Source organism: Scyliorhinus torazame, chromosome 5 (genome assembly GCF_047496885.1).
Source record: "Scyliorhinus torazame isolate Kashiwa2021f chromosome 5, sScyTor2.1, whole genome shotgun sequence".
NCBI lineage: Eukaryota > Metazoa > Chordata > Chondrichthyes > Carcharhiniformes > Scyliorhinidae > Scyliorhinus > Scyliorhinus torazame.
In genome coordinates, this window is record NC_092711.1 from 198,460,084 (window position 1) to 198,478,727 (window position 18,644).

General features: G+C 56.6%; 1 protein-coding gene across 1 annotated transcript in view; it reads right to left on the reverse strand.

Annotated features, from left to right (window-relative positions):
• Nucleotides 1–18,644, reverse strand: part of taf7 (TAF7 RNA polymerase II, TATA box binding protein (TBP)-associated factor) — a 76,813-nt gene that overhangs the window by 18,761 nt on the left and 39,408 nt on the right. The window contains exons 8-10 of the mRNA XM_072504963.1: nt 17,302–17,418; nt 16,589–16,783; nt 6,630–6,742 (exon numbers count right to left, since the gene is read on the reverse strand). Coding sequence (XP_072361064.1) covers nt 6,630–6,742; nt 16,589–16,783; nt 17,302–17,418 — 425 coding nt within the window. The remainder of the gene's footprint in view (nt 1–6,629; nt 6,743–16,588; nt 16,784–17,301; nt 17,419–18,644) is intronic.

An 18,644-nucleotide genomic window follows, 5' to 3' on the forward strand; every position in this document is an offset into this window, starting at 1 on the left:
CAGGGTCGCAGGGGAAAAGGGGCAGGGTCGCAGGGGAAAGGGGCAGGGTCGCAGAGGGAAAGGGGCAGGGTCGCAGAGGGAAAGGGGCAGGGTCGCAGAGGGAAAGGGGCAGGGTCGCAGAGGGAAAGGGGCAGGGTCGCAGGTGGAAAGGGGCAAGGTCGCATGTGGAAAGGGGCAGGGTTGCAGAGGGAAAGGGGCAGGGTGGCAGGGGGAAAGGGGCAGGGTCGCAGGGGGCAGGGTCGCAGAGGGAAAGGGGCAGGGTCGCAGGGGGAAGGTGGCAGGGTCACAGAGGGAAAGGGGCAGGATCGCAGGGGGAAAGGGGCAGTGACGCAGCGTGAAAGGGGCAGGGTCGCAGCGTGAAAGGGGCAGGGTCGCAGGGGGAAAGGGGCAGGGTGGCAGGGTGAAGGTGGCAGGGTCACAGAGGGAAAGGGGCAGGATCGCAGGGGGAAAGGGGCAGTGACGCAGCGTGAAAGGGGCAGGGTCGCAGGGGGAAAGGGGCAGGGTGGCAGGGGGAAAGGGGCAGGGTGAAAGGGGCAGGGTCGTAGGGGGAAAGGGGCAGGGTTGCGGGGGAAAGGGGCAGGGACGCAGGGGGAAAGGGGCAGGGTTACGGGGGAAAGGGGCAGGGTCGCGGGGGGAAGGGGACAGGGTCGCGGGGGGAAGGGGACAGGGTCGCAGGGGGAAGGGGACAGGGTCGCGGGGGCAAGGGGACAGGGTCGCGGGGGGAAGGGGACAGGGTCGCGGGGGGAAGGGGACAGGGTCGCGGGGGGGAGGAGTCAGGGTCGCAGGGGGGAGGGGACGGGGTCGCGGGGGAAGGGGGCAGGGTCGCAGGGGGAAAGTTGCAGGGTTGCAGGGGGAAAGGGGCAGGGTCGCATGTGGAAAGGGGATGGGTTGCGGGGGAAAGGGGCAGGGTGGCAGGGGGAAAGGGGCAGGGTGGCAGGGGGAAAGGGGCAGGGACGCTTGGGGAAGAGGGCAGGGTCGCAGAGGGAAAGGGGCAGGGTCGCGGGGGGGAGGAGTCAGGGTCGCAGGGGGGAGGGGACGGGGTCGCGGGGGAAGGGGGCAGGGTCGCAGGGGGAAAGTTGCAGGGTTGCAGGGGGAAAGGGGCAGGGTCGCATGTGGAAAGGGGCAGGGTTGCGGGGGAAAGGGGCAGGGTGGCAGGGGGAAAGGGGCAGGGTGGCAGGGGGAAAGGGGCAGGGTTGCAGGGGGAAAGGGGCAGGGTCGCGGGGGCAGGGTCGCAGAGCGAAAGGGGCAGGGTTGCAGGGGGATGGTGGCAGGGTCGCAGGGGGAAAGGGGCAGGGTCGCAGGGGGAAGGGTCGCAGGGGGAAAGGGGCAGGGTCGCAGAGGGAAAGGGGCAGGGTCGCGGGGGAAGGGGGCAGGGTCGCTGAGGGAAAGGGGCAGGGTCGCGGGGGGAAAGGGGCAGGGTCGCGGGGGGGAAGGGGACAGGGTCGCGGGGGAAGGGGACAGGGTCGCGGGGAAGGGGACAGGGTCGCGGGGGGAAGGGGACAGGGTCGCGGGGGGAAGGGGACAGGGTCGCGGGGGGAAGGGGACAGGGTCGCGGGGGGAAGGGGACAGGGTCGCGGGGGGAAGGGGACAGGGTTGTGGGGGGAAGGGGACAGGGTCGCGGGGGGAAGGGGACAGGGTCGCGGGGGGAAGGGGACAGGGTCGCGGGGGGAAGGGGACAGGGTCGCGGGGGGAAGGGGACAGGGTCGCGGGGGGAAGGGGACAGGGTCGCGGGGGGAAGGGGACAGGGTCGCGGGGGGAAGGGGACAGGGTCGCGGGGGGAAGGGGACAGGGTCGCGGGGGGAAGGGGACAGGGTCGCGGGGGGAAGGGGACAGGGTCGCGGGGGGAAGGGGACAGGGTCGCGGGGGGAAGGGGACAGGGTCGCGGGGGGAAGGGGACAGGGCCGCGGGGGGGAGGAGTCAGGGTCGCAGGGGGGAGGGGACGGGGTCGCGGGGGAAGGGGACGGGGTCGCGGGGGGAAGGGGACAGGGCCGCGGGGGGGAGGAGTCAGGGTCGCAGGGGGGAGGGGACGGGGTCGCGGGGGAAGGGGACGGGGTCGCAGGGGGAAGGGGACAGGGTCGCGGGGTGAAGGGGACAGGGTCGCGGGGGAAGGGGACAGGGTCGCGGGGGAAGGGGACAGGGTCGCGGGGGAAGGGGGACAGGGGGGAAGGGGACAGGGTCACGGGGGGAAGGCGACAGGGTCGCGGGCGGAAGGGGACAGGGTCGCGGGCGGAAGGGGACAGGGTCGCGGGGGGAAAGGTGCAGGGTTGCAGAGGGAAAGAGGCAGGGTTGCAGGGGGAAAGGGGCAGGGTGGCAGGGGGAAAGGGGCAGGGTGGCAGGGGGAAAGGGGCAGGGTTGCAGGGGGAAAGGGGCAGGGTCGCGGGGGCAGGGTCGCAGAGCGAAAGGGGCAGGGTTGCAGGGGGATGGTGGCAGGGTCGCAGGGGGAAAGGGGCAGGGTCGCAGGGGGAAGGGTCGCAGGGGGAAAGGGGCAGGGTCGCAGAGGGAAAGGGGCAGGGTCGCGGGGGAAGGGGGCAGGGTCGCTGAGGGAAAGGGGCAGGGTCACGGGGGGAAAGGGGCAGGGTCACGGGGGGAAAGGGGCAGGGTCGCGGGGGAATGGGGCAGGGTCGCGGGGGAATGGGGCAGGGTCGCGGGGGGAAGGGGACAGGGTCGCGGGGGGGAAGGGGACAGGGTCGCGGGGGGGAAGGGGACAGGGTCGCGGGGGAAGGGGACAGGGTCGCGGGGAAGGGGACAGGGTCGCGGGGGGAAGGGGACAGGGTCGCGGGGGGAAGGGGACAGGGTCGTGGGGGGAAGGGGACAGGGTCGCTGGGGGAAGGGGACAGGGTCGCGGGGGAAGGGGACGGGGTCGCGGGGGAAGGGGACGGGGTCGCGGGGGAAGGGGACGGGGTCGCAGGGGGAAGGGGACAGGGTCGCGGGGTGAAGGGGACAGGGTCGCGGGGGAAGGGGACAGGGTCGCGGGGGAAGGGGACAGGATCGCGGGGGAAGGGGGACAGGGGGGAAGGGGACAGGGTCACGGGGGGAAGGCGACAGGGTCGCGGGCGGAAGGGGACAGGGTCGCGGGCGGAAGGGGACAGGGTCGCGGGGGGAAAGGTGCAGGGTTGCAGAGGGAAAGAGGCAGGGTTGCAGGGGGAAAGGGGCAGTGTGGCAGGGGGAAAGGGGCAGGGTGGCAGGGGGAAAGGGGCAGGGTTGCAGGGGGAAAGGGGCAGGGTCGCGGGGGCAGGGTCGCAGAGCGAAAGGGGCAGGGTTGCAGGGGGATGGTGGCAGGGTCGCAGGGGGAAAGGGGCAGGGTCGCAGGGGGAAGGGTCGCAGGGGGAAAGGGGCAGGGTCGCAGAGGGAAAGGGGCAGGGTCGCGGGGGAAGGGGGCAGGGTCGCTGAGGGAAAGGGGCAGGGTCACGGGGGGAAAGGGGCAGGGTCACGGGGGGAAAGGGGCAGGGTCGCGGGGGAATGGGGCAGGGTCGCGGGGGGAAGGGGACAGGGTCGCGGGGGGGAAGGGGACAGGGTCGCGGGGGAAGGGGACAGGGTCGCGGGGAAGGGGACAGGGTCGCGGGGGGAAGGGGACAGGGTCGCGGGGGGAAGGGGACAGGGTCGCGGGGGGAAGGGGACAGGGTCGCGGGGGGAAGGGGACAGGGTCGCGGGGGGAAGGGGACAGGGTCGCGGGGGAAGGGGACGGGGTCGCGGGGGAAGGGGACAGGGTCACGGGGAAGGGGACAGGGCCGCGGGGGAAGGGGACAGTGTCGCGGGGGAAGGCGACAGGGTCGCGGGGGGAAGGTGACAGGGTCGCGGTGGGAAGGGGACAGGGCCACGGGGGACAGGGTCGCTGGGGGGGAAGGGGACCGGGTCGCGGGGGCGAAGGGGACAGGGTCGCGGGGGGAAGGGGACATGGTCGCGGGTGGTAGGGGACAGGGTCGCGGGTGGTAGGGGACAGGGTCGCGGGGGGAAGGGGCAGGGTCGCAGAGGGAAAGGGGCAGGGTGGCAGGGGGAAAGGGGCAGGGACGCAGGGGGCAGGGTCGCAGAGGGAAAGGGGCAGGGTCGCAGGGGGAAGGTGGCAGGGTCACAGAGGGAAAGGGGCAGGGTCGCAGCGCGAAAGGGGCAGGGTCGCAGCGTGAAAGGGGCAGGGTCGCAGGGGGAAAGGGGCAGGGTGGCAGGGGGAAAGGGGCAGGATGAAAGGGGCAGGGTGGCAGGGCGAAAGGGGCAGGGTCGCAGAGGGAAAGTGGCAGGGTCGCAGGTGGAAAGTGGCAGGGTCACAGGGGGAAAGGGGCAGGGTCGCAGAGGGAAAGGGTCAGGGTCGTAGGGGGAAAGGGGCAGGGTTGTGGGGGAAAGGGGCAGGGACGCAGGGGGAAAGGGGCAGGGTTGCAGGGGAAAGGGGCAGGGTCGCAGGGGGAAAGTTGCAGGGTTGCAGGGGGAAAGGGGCAGGGTCGCAGGTGGAAAGGGGCAGGGTCGCAGGTGGAAAGGGGCAGGGTCGCAGGTGGAAAGGGGCAGGGTTGCGGGATAAAGGGGCAGGGTGGCAGGGGGAAAGGGGCAGGGTGGCAGGGGGAAAGGGGCAGGGACGTTTGGGGAAGAGGGCAGGGTCGCAGAGGGAAAGGGGCAGGGTCACGGGGGGAAGGGGACAGGGTCGCGGGGGGAAGGGGACAGGGTCACGGGGGGAAGGGGACAGGGTCGCGGGGGGAAGGGGACAGGGTCGCGGGGGGAAGGGGACAGGGTCGCGGGGGGAAGGGGACAGGGTTGCGGGGGGAAGGGGACAGGGTCGCGGGGGGAAGGGGACAGGGTCGCGGGGGGGAGGAGTCAGGGTCGCAGGGGGAGGGGACGGGGTCGTGGGGGAAGGGGACGGGGTCGCAGGGGGAAGGGGACAGGGTCGCGGGGTGAAGGGGACAGGGTCGCGGGGGAAGGGGACAGGGTCGCGGGGGAAGGGGACAGGGTCGCGGGGAGGGGAAAGGGTCGCGGAGGGAGGGAAGGGGACAGGGTCGCGGGGGGAGGAAAGGGACAGGGTCACGGGGGGAAGGGGACAGGGTCGCGGGCGGAAGGGGACAGGGTCGCGGGCGGAAGGGGACAGGGTCGCGGGGGGAAAGGTGCAGGGTTGCAGAGGGAAAGAGGCAGGGTTGCAGGGGGAAAGGGGCAGGGTTGCAGGGGGAAAGGGGCAGGGTGGCAGGGGGAAAGGGGCAGGGTGGCAGGGGGAAAGGGGCAGGGTTGCAGGGGGAAAGGGGCAGGGTCGCGGGGGCAGGGTCGCAGAGCGAAAGGGGCAGGGTCGCAGGGGGATGGTGGCAGGGTCGCAGGGGGAAAGGGGCAGGGTCGCAGGGGGAAAGGGGCAGGGTGGCAGGGGGAAAGGTGCAGGGTCGCAGGGGGAAGGGGCAGGGTCGCAGGGGGAAGGGTCGCAGGGGGAAAGGGGCAGGGTCGCAGAGGGAAAGGGGCAGGGTCGCGGGGAAGGGGGCAGGGTCGCTGAGGGAAAGGGGCAGGGTCGCGGGGGGAAAGGGGCAGGGTCGCGGGGGGAAGGGGACAGGGTCGCGGGGGAAGGGGACAGGGTCGCGGGGGGAAGGGGACAGGGTCGCGGGGGAAGGGGACAGGGTCGCGGGGGGAAGGGGACAGGGTCGCGGGGGGAAGGGGACAGGGTCGCGGGGGGAAGGGGACAGGGTCGCGGGGGAAGGGGACGGGGTCGCGGGGGAAGGGGACAGGGTCACGGGGAAGGGGACAGGGCCGCGGGGGAAGGGGACAGTGTCGTGGGGGAAGGCGACAGGGTCGCGGGGGGAAGGTGACAGGGTCGCGGGGGGAAGGGGACAGGGTCACGGGGGACAGGGTCGCAGGGGGGGAAGGGGACCGGGTCGCGGGGGCGAAGGGGACAGGGTCGCGGGGGGAAGGGGACAGGGCCGCGGGGGAAGGGGACAGGGCCGCGGGGGAAGGGGACAGGGCCGCGGGGGGAAGGGGACAGGGTCGCGGGGAAGGGGACAGGGTCGCTGGGGGAAGGGGACAAGGTCACGGGGGAAGGGGACAGGGTCGCGGGGGGAAGGGGACAGGATCGCAGGAGGAGGGGCACAGGGTCACATGGGAAGGGCACAGGGTTGAGGGGGGAATGGCACAGGGTCGCAGAGGGTGGAAGAGGGCACTCCCTTGCGGATTAGATCATAGATCATAGAATTTACAGTGCAGAAGGAGGCCATTCGGCCCAGCGAGTCTGCACCGGCTCTTGGAAAGAGCACCCTACCCAAGGTCAACACCTCCACCCTATCCCCATTACCCAGTAACCCCACCCAACCCCAAGGATAATTTTGGACACTAAGGACAATTTATCATGGCCAATCCACCTAACCTGCACATCTTTGGACTGTGGGACGAAACCGGAGCACCCGGAGGAAACCCACGCACACACAGGGAGGACGTGCAGACTCCGCACAGACAGTGACCCAAGCCGGAATCGAACCTGGGACACTGGACCTGTGAAGCAATTGTGCTATCCACAATGCTACCGTGCTGCCCACTATGAGAAGAGATTTGATGAGTTGGGAGGTTGGGAATGAGGTTTGGGGATTCGGTCGGTATTCTACAGAGAGGTGTGGGTAATGGAGACTAGTGGTGTGTAAGGGGGAGTGGTGAGGAGAGTGGGGTCCCTGTGTCACAATACTCACCTTCAATGCCAGATTCTCCACTTTCATAATCAGGTCCTCCTGCCGTTTCCTTTTCTCCTGGGTCAGCCGCAAAGTCTCGCACAGTTTCTCAATCTCGTACTGGAACTCCAACACTGCATGGAAACAGGAGGGGTCTACTTTAACCACACTAACATAAAGCCAAAAGCCTCAACCCTGAATCCCAACGGCCTCAATCCCATGGCAAGCTGTATAATACCATCGACAGAACCCCATGGCAAGCTGTACAATACTCTCGACAGCAACCCCATGGCAAGCTGTATAATACCATCGACAGCAACCCCATGGCAAGCTGTATAATACCATCGACAGAACCCCATGGCAAGCTGTACAATACTCTCGACAGCAACCCCATGGCAAGCTGTATAATACCATCGACAGCAACTCCATGGCAAGCTGTACAATACTCTCGACAGCAACCCCATGGCAAGCTGTATAATACCATCGACAGCAACCCCATGGCAAGCTGTATAATACCATCGACAGCAACCCCATGGCAAGCTGTATAATACCATCGACAGCAACCCCATGGCAAGCTGTATAATACCATCGACAGCAACTCCATGGCAAGCTGTATAGTACCATCGACAACAACCCCATGGCAAGCTGTATAATACCATCGACAGCAACCCCATGGCAAGCTGTATAATACCATCGACAGCAACCCCATGACAAGCTGTATAATACACTCGACAGCAACCCCATGGCAAGCTGTATAATACCATCGACAGCAACCCCATGGCATGCTGTATAATACTCTCGACAGCAACCCCATGACAAGCTGTATACCATCGACAGCAACCCCATGGCAAGCTGCATAATACCATCAACAGCAACCCCATGGCAAGTTGTACAATACCATTGACAGCAAGCCCATGGTAAGCTGTATAATGCCATCGACAGCAACCCCATGGTAAGCTGTATAATACCATCGACAGCAACCCCATGGCAAGCTGTATAGTACCATCGACAACAACCCCATGGCAGGCTGTATAGGGCCATTGACAGCAACCCCATGGCAAGCTGTATAGGACCATCGACAGCAACCCCATGGCATGCTGTATAATACCATCGACAGCAACCCCATGGCAAGCTGTATAGTACCATCAACAGCAACCCCATGGCAAGCTGTACAATACCATTGACAGCAAGCCCATGGTAAGCTGTATAATGCCATCGACAGCAACCACATGGCAAGCTGTATAATACCATCGACAGCAACCCCATGGCAAGCTGTATAATACCATCGACAGCAACCCCATGGCAAGCTGTATAGTACCATCAACAGCAACTCCATGGCAAGCTGTACAATACCATTGACAGCAAGCCCATGGTAAGCTGTATAATGCCATCGACAGCAACCACATGGCAAGCTGTATAATACCATCGACAGCAACCCCATGGCATGCTGTATAATACTTTCGACAGCAACCCCATGGCAAGCTGTATAGTACCATCAACAGCAACCCCATGGCAAGTTGTACATTACCATTGACAGCAAGCCCATGGTAAGCTGTATAATGCCATCGACAGCAACCCCATGGTAAGCTGTATAATACCATCAACAGCAACCCCATGGCAGGCTGTATAGGACCATTGACAGCAACCCCATGGCAAGCTGTATAGGACCATCACAGCAACTCCATGGCAAGCTGTATAATACCATCGACAGCAACCCCATGGCAAGCTGTATAATACCATCAACAGCAACCCCATGGCAGGCTGTATAGGACCATTGACAGCAACCCCATGGCAAGCTGTATAGGACCATCACAGCAACCCCATGGCAAGCTGTATAATACCATTGACAGCAACCCCATGGCATGCTGTATAATACCATCGACAGCAACCCCATGGCAAGCTGCATAATACCATCGACAGCAACCCCATGGCAAGCTGTATAATACCATCGACAGCAACCCCATGGCAAGCTGTATAATACCATCGACAGAACCCCATGGCAAGCTGTACAATACTCTCGACAGCAACCCCATGGCAAGCTGTATAATACCATCGACAGCAACTCCATGGCAAGCTGTACAATACTCTCGACAGCAACCCCATGGCAAGCTGTATAATACCATCGACAGCAACCCCATGGCAAGCTGTATAATACCATCGACAGCAACCCCATGGCAAGCTGTATAATACCATCGACAGCAACCCCATGGCAAGCTGTATAATACCATCGACAGCAACTCCATGGCAAGCTGTATAGTACCATCGACAACAACCCCATGGCAAGCTGTATAATACCATCGACAGCAACCCCATGGCAAGCTGTATAATACCATCGACAGCAACCCCATGACAAGCTGTATAATACACTCGACAGCAACCCCATGGCAAGCTGTATAATACCATCGACAGCAACCCCATGACAAGCTGTATAATACACTCGACAGCAACCCCATGACAAGCTGTATACCATCGACAGCAACCCCATGGCAAGCTGCATAATACCATCAACAGCAACCCCATGGCAAGTTGTACAATACCATTGACAGCAAGCCCATGGTAAGCTGTATAATGCCATCGACAGCAACCCCATGGTAAGCTGTATAATACCATCGACAGCAACCCCATGGCAAGCTGTATAGTACCATCGACAACAACCCCATGGCAGGCTGTATAGGGCCATTGACAGCAACCCCATGGCAAGCTGTATAGGACCATCGACAGCAACCCCATGGCATGCTGTATAATACCATCGACAGCAACCCCATGGCAAGCTGTATAGTACCATCAACAGCAACCCCATGGCAAGCTGTACAATACCATTGACAGCAAGCCCATGGTAAGCTGTATAATGCCATCGACAGCAACCACATGGCAAGCTGTATAATACCATCGACAGCAACCCCATGGCAAGCTGTATAATACCATCGACAGCAACCCCATGGCAAGCTGTATAGTACCATCAACAGCAACCCCATGGCAAGCTGTACAATACCATTGACAGCAAGCCCATGGTAAGCTGTATAATGCCATCGACAGCAACCACATGGCAAGCTGTATAATACCATCGACAGCAACCCCATGGCATGCTGTATAGTACCATCAACAGCAACCCCATGGCAAGTTGTACATTACCATTGACAGCAAGCCCATGGTAAGCTGTATAATGCCATCGACAGCAACCCCATGGTAAGCTGTATAATACCATCAACAGCAACCCCATGGCAGGCTGTATAGGACCATTGACAGCAACCCCATGGCAAGCTGTATAGGACCATCACAGCAACTCCATGGCAAGCTGTATAATACCATCGACAGCAACCCCATGGCAAGCTGTATAATACCATCAACAGCAACCCCATGGCAGGCTGTATAGGACCATTGACAGCAACCCCATGGCAAGCTGTATAGGACCATCACAGCAACCCCATGGCAAGCTGTATAATACCATTGACAGCAACCCCATGGCATGCTGTATAATACCATCGACAGCAACCCCATGGCAAGCTGCATAATACCATCGACAGCAACCCCATGGCAAGCTGTATAATACCCTCGACAGCAACCCCATGGCAAGCTGTATAATACCATCGACAGCAACCCCATGGCATGCTGTATAATACCATCGACAGCAACCCATGGCAAGCTGTACAATACTCTCGACAGCAACCCCATGGCAAGCTGTATAATACCATCAACAGCAATCCCATGGCAAGCTGTACAATACCATCGACAGCAATTCCATGGCAAGCTGTATAGTACCATCGACAACAACCCCATGGCAAGCTGTATAATACCATCAACAGCAACCCCATGGCAAGCTGTATACCATCGACAGAAACCCCATGGCAAGCTGTATAATACCCTCGACAGCAACCCCATGGCAAGCTGTATAATACCATCAACAGCAACCCCATGGCAAGCTGTATACCATCGACAGAAACCCCATGGCAAGCTGTATAATACCCTCGACAGCAACTCCATGGCAAGCTGTATAATACCATCGACAGCAGCCCCATGGCAAGCTGTATAATACCATCGACAGCAACCCCATGGCAAGCTGTATAGTACCATTTACAGCAACCCCATGGCAAGCTGTATAATACCATCAACAGCAACCCCATGGCAAGCTGTATAGTACCATCAACAGCAACCCCATGGCAAGCTGTATAATACCATCAACAGCAACCCCATGGCACGCAGTATAATACCATCGACAGCAACGCCATGGCAAGCTGTATAGTACCATCGACAACAACCCCATGGCAATCTGTATAATACCATCGACAGCAACCCCATGGCAAGCTGTATAATACCATCAACAGCAGCCCCATGGCAAGCTGTACAATACCCTCGACAGCAACCCCATGGCAAGCTGTATAATACCATCGACAGCAACCCCATGGCAAGCTGTATAATACCATCGACAGAACCCCATGGCAAGCTGTATAATACCATCGACAGAACCCCATGGCAAGCTGTATAATACCATCAACAGCAACCCCATGGCAAGCTGTATAATACCATCGACAGCAACCCCATGGCAAGCTGTATAATACCACCGACAGAACCCCATGGCAAGCTGTATAATACCATCGACAGCAACCCCATGGCATGCTTTATAGTACCATCAACAGCAACCCCATGGCAAACTGTATAGTACCATCGACAAAAACCCCATGGCAAGCTGCATAATACCATCGACAGCAACCCCATGGCATGCTGTATAATACCATCGACAGCAACCCCATGGCAAGCTGTATAGGACCATTGACAGCAACCCCATGGCAAGCAGTATAGTACCATCGACAACAACCCCATGGCAAGCTGCATAATACCATCGACAGCAACCCCATGGCAAGCTGTACAATACCATCGACAGCAACCCCATGGCAAGCTGTACAATACCATCGACAGCAACCCCATGGCAAGCTGTATGATACCCTCGACAGCAACCCCATGGCAAGCTGTATGATACCCTCGACAGCAACCCCATGGCAAGCTGTACAATACCATTGACAGCAACCCCATGGCATGCTGTATAATACTCTCGACAGCAACCCCATGGCAAGCTGTATAGTACCATCAACAGCAACCCCATGGCAAGCTGTACAATACCATTGACAGCAACCCCATGGCATGCTGTATAATACTCTCGACAGCAACCCCATGGTAAGCTGTATAGGACCATCGACAGCAACTCCATGGCAAGCTGTATAATACCATCGACAGCAACCCCATGGCATGCTGTATAATACCATCGACAGCAACCCCATGGCAAGCTGTACAATACCCTCGACAGCAACCCCATGGCAAGCTGTATAATACCATTAACAGCAACCCCATGGCAAGCTGCATAATACCATCGACAGCAACCCCATGGCAAGCTGTATAATACCATCAACAGCAGCCCCATGGCAAGCTGTACAATACCCTCGACAGCAACCCCATGGCAAGCTGTATAATACCATCGACAGAACCCCATGGCAAGCTGTATAATACCATCAACAGCAACCCCATGGCAAGCTGTATAATACCATCGACAGCAACCCCATGGCAAGCTGTATAATACCACCGACAGAACCCCATGGCAAGCTGTATAATACCATCAACAGCAACCCCATGGCAAGCTGTATAATACCATCGGCAGCAACCCCATGGTAAGCTGCATAATACCCTCGACAGCAACCCCATGGCAAGCTGCATAATACTATCAACAGCAACCCCATGGCAAACTGTATAGTACCATCGACAAAAACCCCATGGCAAGCTGCATAATACCATCGACAGCAACCCCATGGCATGCTGTATAATACCATCGACAGCAACCCCATGGCAAGCTGTATAGGACCATTGACAGCAACCCCATGGCAAGCAGTATAGTACCATCGACAACAACCCCATGGCAAGCTGCATAATACCATCGACAGCAACCCCATGGCAAGCTGTACAATACCATCGACAGCAACCCCATGGCAAGCTGTACAATACCATCGACAGCAACCCCATGGCAAGCTGTACGATACCATCGACAGCAACCCCATGGCAAGCTGTATGATACCCTCGACAGCAACCCCATGGCAAGCTGTATGATACCCTCGACAGCAACCCCATGGCAAGCTGTATGATACCCTCGACAGCAACCCCATGGCAAGCTGTACAATACCATTGACAGCAACCCCATGGCATGCTGTATAATACTCTCGACAGCAACCCCATGGCAAGCTGTATAGTACCATCAACAGCAACCCCATGGCAAGCTGTACAATACCATTGACAGCAACCCCATGGCATGCTGTATAATACTCTCGACAGCAACCCCATGGTAAGCTGTATAGGACCATCGACAGCAACTCCATGGCAAGCTGTATAATACCATCGACAGCAACCCCATGGCATGCTGTATAATACCATCGACAGCAACCCCATGGCAAGCTGTACAATACCCTCGACAGCAACCCCATGGCAAGCTGTATAATACCATTAACAGCAACCCCATGGCAAGCTGCATAATACCATCGACAGCAACCCCATGGCAAGCTGTATAGGACCATCGACAGCAACCCCATGGCAAGCTGTACAATACCATCAACAGCAACCCCATGGCAAGCTGTATAATACCCTCGACAGCAACCCCATGGCAAGCTGTCTAATACCATCGACAGCAACCCCATGGTAAGCTGCATAATACCATCAACAGCAACCCCATGGCATGCTGTATAATACTATCAACAGCAACCCCATGGCAAGCTGTACAATACCATCGACAACAACCCCATGGCATGCTGTACAATACCATCGACAACAACCCCATGGCAAGCTGCATAATACCATCGACAGAACCCCATGGCAAGCTGTATAGTACCATCGACAACAACACCTTGGCATGCTGTACAATACCATCGACAACAACACCTTGGCATGCTGTACAATACCATCGACAACAACCCCATGGCATGCTGTACAATACCATCGACAACACCACCTTGGCATGCTGTACAATACCATCGACAACACCATCCTGGCATGCTGTACAATACCATCGACAACACCATCATGGCATGCTGTACAATACCATCGACAACACCACCTTGGCATGGTGTACAATACCATCGACAACACCATCATGGCATGCTGTACAATACCATCGACAACACGATCATGGCATGCTGTACAATACCATCGACAGCAACACCATGGCAAGTTGTACAATACCATCGACGGCAACCCCATGGCATGCTGGATAACACCATCAGCATTCCATGGTCAGCTGGCATTGAACTGATGGTTTCTTGTATCTAGCCTGTGCTTTGCCCAGTGCTGAGCTCCACAGACGAGCACAGTACATGCCCTTCGGCCCACGATGTTGTGCCGACCATTTATCCTAATCCAGGATCAACCTAATCTACACCCCTTCAATTTACTGCTGTCCCTGTACATGTCCATGAGTCGCTTAAATGTCCCTAATGACTCTGACTCCACCAGCTCCTGGAAGTACAATCCACGCACCCACAACTCTCTGTGTAAAGAACCTACCTCTGACATCTCCCCTATACCTTCCTCCAATCATCTCAAATTATGTCCCCTCGTGACAGCCATTTCCGCCCTGGGGAAAAGTCTCTGGCTATCCACTCTATCCATGCCTCTCATCATCTTGTACACCTCTATTAAGTCATCTCTCTTCCTTCTTCGCTCCAGTGAGAAAAGCCTTAGCTCCCTCAACCTTTCTTCATAAGACATGCCCTCCAGTCCAGGAGCATCCTGGTAAATCTCCTCTGCATCCTCTCCAAAGCATCTACATCCTTCCTATAATGAGGTGACCAGAACGGGACACAATATTCCAAGTGTGGTCTAACCAAGGTTTTATAAAGCTGCAGCAAAACCTTGTGGTTCTTCATCTCAATCCCTCTGTTAATGAAAGTCAACACATCACACGCCTTCTTAACAACCCTATCAAGCTGGGTGGCAACTTTGAGGGATCTATGTACGTGGACCCCAAGATCCCTCTGTTCTTCCACACTTCCAAGAATCCTGCCTGCAACCCTGTATTCAGCATTCAAATTCGACCTTCCAAAATAAATCACTTCACATTTATCTAGGTTGAACTCCATCGACCACTTCTCAGCCCAGCTCTGCATCCTGTCAATGTCCTGTTGTAACCTGCAACAGCCCTCGACACTATCAACAACTCCACCAACCTTCGTGTCATCGGCAAACTTACTCACCCACCCTTCCACTTCCTCATCCAAGTCATTATAAAAACCATAAAGAGCAGAGGTCCCAGAACAGATTCCTGCAGGACACCACTGGTCACCGACCTCCAGGTGGAATACTTTCCATCTATTGCCACTCGCTGTCTTCTTTCGGCCAGCCAATTCTGTATCCAGACAGCCAAATTTCCCTGTATTCCATGCCCCCCGACTTTCTAAATGAGCCTACCATGGGGAACCTTATCAAATGCCTTACTGAAATCCATGTACACCACATCCACTACCCAACCTTCATCAATGTGTCTCGTCACATCCTCAAAGAATTCAATGAGGCTTGTGAGGCATGACCTACCCCTCACAAAACCATGCTGACTATCTTTAATCAAACTATGTTTTTCCAAATAATCATAAATCCTACCTCTCAGAATCCTTCCAGTATTTTGCTCACCAGAGACGTAAGACTGACTGGTCTGTAATTCCCAGGGATTTCCCCATTCCCTTTCTTGAACAGGGGAACAACATTTGCCTCCCTCCAATCATCCGGTACTATACCAGTGGAGAGTGAGGACACAAAGACCATCGCCAACAATCTCCTTTCTCGCTTCCCATAGCAACTGTGGGTATATCCCGTCTGGCCCAGGGGACGTATCTATCCTGATGCTTTACAAAATTTCCACCACATCCTCCTTCTTAATATCAACCTGTTCATGAGTCTATTAACCTGGTTCACGCTGTTCTCACAAGCAACAAGGTCCCTCTCTCTCGTAAATATTTAAGCAAAATATTCATTTAGGGCCTCCCCTACCTCCTCAGACACTAGGCACAAGTTCCCTCCACTATCCTTGATCGGCCGTACTCTCACTCTGATCATCCTCTTATTTCTCACCTAAGTGTAGAATGCCTTGAGGTTTTCCCTAATCCTTCCAGCCAGCGCTTTTTCATGCCCCCTTGTAGTTCTCCGAAGTCCATTTCTGAGTTCCTTCCTGGCTACCTTGTAACCCTCTAGAGCCATGCCAGACCTTTGCTTCCTCAACCTTACGTCAGCTTCCTCCTTCCTCTTGATTAAAAGCTCCACTTCTCTTGTCATCCAAGGCTCCTTCACCTTACCATTCCTTCCTCGTCACAGTGGGACAAAACTATCCAGCACTCGCAGCAAGTGCTCCTTAAACACCCACATTACTGTTGTGCATTTCCGAGAACATCTGTTCCCAATTTATGCTCCTCAGCTCCTGTCTAATAGCAGTATAATTTCCCCTCCCCCAATTAAATACCTTCCCATACTGTCTGTTCCTGTCCCTCTCCATGACTATGGTAAAGGTCAAAGAGTTGTGGTCACTGTCACCAAAATCCTCTCCCACCGAGACATCTGACACCTGGCCTGGTTCGTTGCCAAGCACCAAATCCAATATGGCCTCCCCCCTAGTCGGCCTATCTACATATTGAGTCAGGAATCATTCCTGGACACATCTGACAAAATCTGCTCCATCCCAACATTCGAGGAGGGAGTGGGGGTCTGAGGTCGGTGGGGAATGAGGGTCCTTCTCCCAGGATGTGTAGTTGCTGCAGATGTTACTCAATGAATTCAACAATTGTGGGACTGATGGTGATCCACGGATGAACAGCCTGCGAACACGCAAAGTCGGAGCTCACACATCACTGCAGGCAGAAAACTACCAAGGAAAAGCCCCGGCCCACAGGAAGGAAGCAAAGGTGAGTGGATGAGATACTGGCCTGGCAATGTACCCCATTCTGTGTTCACAGCACTAACTTTACCCATTTGGTTTGATTCCTGCTTTGGCTGCATCTGTCCCTCAGACTCATCGAGCTTTTGCTGCAATTGCCTGGCCAGGTCATCCTCCGAGTCCATGATGTTCAGGTTCTCATCGTCATGACGATCACCTTCATCCTCATCCTCCTCGCTACTGCTGCTGATGTCATTGAAGATCTCCCGTAGTTCATCTCTCTCCACTGTAAAATAGAGCACGCAGATTACCCAGAGGTCAGGCCACTGCTGAGTCTCTGTCACCTACTGGCCTGTTACTGAGTTACAAATCAAACAGAAGTCTGCCGCCCTGTCCCCATCACACCACCACCAAGTCCCCCCAATCCTCTTCACTCAGTTCTATGTCTCCTTTTCACCCAACCTGTCCAATCTTGTTTACCCAACCCTGCCCCCACTTTGCTCAGCCCTGCCCCCTCCCCAATTTTCCCAGTCCTGCTTCCCCGTCCACTCAACCATGCCCCCCGTCCGCTCAACACTGCCTCCCCGTTCGCCCAACCATGCCTCCTGACCGCTCAAACCTGCCTTCCCGTTCGCCCAACCCTGCCATCCCGTTTGCCCAACCCTGCCATCCCGTTTGCCCAACCCTGCCATCCCATCTGCCACAGTGCTCCCCCCGTCACGTTCATTTAACCTTGTCCCATTTGTTCACCCTTGCCCCACTCCCCATTCATTCACAGAGATCTGTCCCTGTTCAGCAAGATACCTGCTGATGTGTGGCCTTGCTTGTGTCCAGATGATCCTGGCGATGAGCTGTCGAGGTTTGGTAGGGAGCCCTGGTTCTCTACTTCCTTTGTTTCATCCTCCGCTATAACCTCCCACCCTACACAGGGTCAGGGTTAAGGAAGGGATCACAGCAACCAACAACAATCAGACCTCAGCAACTCTCCTCGCCAAACACTGGAGAAGGTTAAAAGATCTTCAGGAGCCTGATTACAAAGTACAGGTCAGTGAAAGAGGCTCGCTCTGAAAGGGTCTATAAGGGCGGATACAGCATGTTACTTTTGGAGGATTGAAACATCCATTATTTCATCTTCTCAATGTGTGCCCAGTATTCACCACTACTCCCCGTGTCTGCGTGGGTTTCCTCCGGGTGCTCTGGTTTCCTCCCAAATTGGAATTAGGCTATTGAATTGAATGACCAGCCATGATCATAATGAATGGCGGAGCAGGCCTCCTTCTGCTCCTATTTTCTATGTTTCCATCTCATTTAATATCTGCCGCTGTCTCTCGACAGTCATATATTTTAGCCTATTTTCCCAGTCACTAGTTTCCCATTCAACTTTAGCCAACTCTGTCTTCATATTCTTGCAACTGCCTTTAAATTTAGGTCGCTTCTTTCTTAGTCAATCTACTCACCCACAAAGTGAACATGAAACTTGCCATGTTATGATTACTTTTACCTACACACTCCTTTACTACAAGGTCATTTATTCATCCTCTCTCTTAGAGTTAGCAGGTTTAAAATAGCCTGTTTCCTGGTTGGTTTCAGAATGTTCCGGGGTACAAATAGGAAAGATAGACCAGGAGATAGGAGGGAGGGGGAATTGCATTTCTGACCAGGGACAACATTACGGCAGTACAGAGAGAGGATATATCCGAGGGTTTGCCCACTGAGTCTATATGGGTTGAACTGAAAGATAAGGGTGAGATAAGAAGTCTGATAGGACTGTACTGTAGGCCCCCACATAGTCAGCGGGAAATTGGAAAGCAAATATGTAAGGAGATTACAGATAGCTGCTGAAAAAATAGGGTGGTAATAGTAGGAGACTTTAACTTTCCCAACATTAACATTAACAGCCATAGCACTAGGGGTTTGGATGGAGCGAAATTTGTCGAGTGTATTCAGTAAGAATTCCTCATTGAATATATGGATGGCCCGACTAGAGAGGGGGCAAAACGTGACCTCCACTTGGGGAATAAGGAAGGGCAGGTGGCGGAAGTGAGTGATCACTTTGGGACTAGTGACTATGATTCCATTAGTTTTAAGATAGTTATGGAGAATGGTAGTTCTGGCCCAAAAGTTACAATTCTAAATTGGGGCAAGGC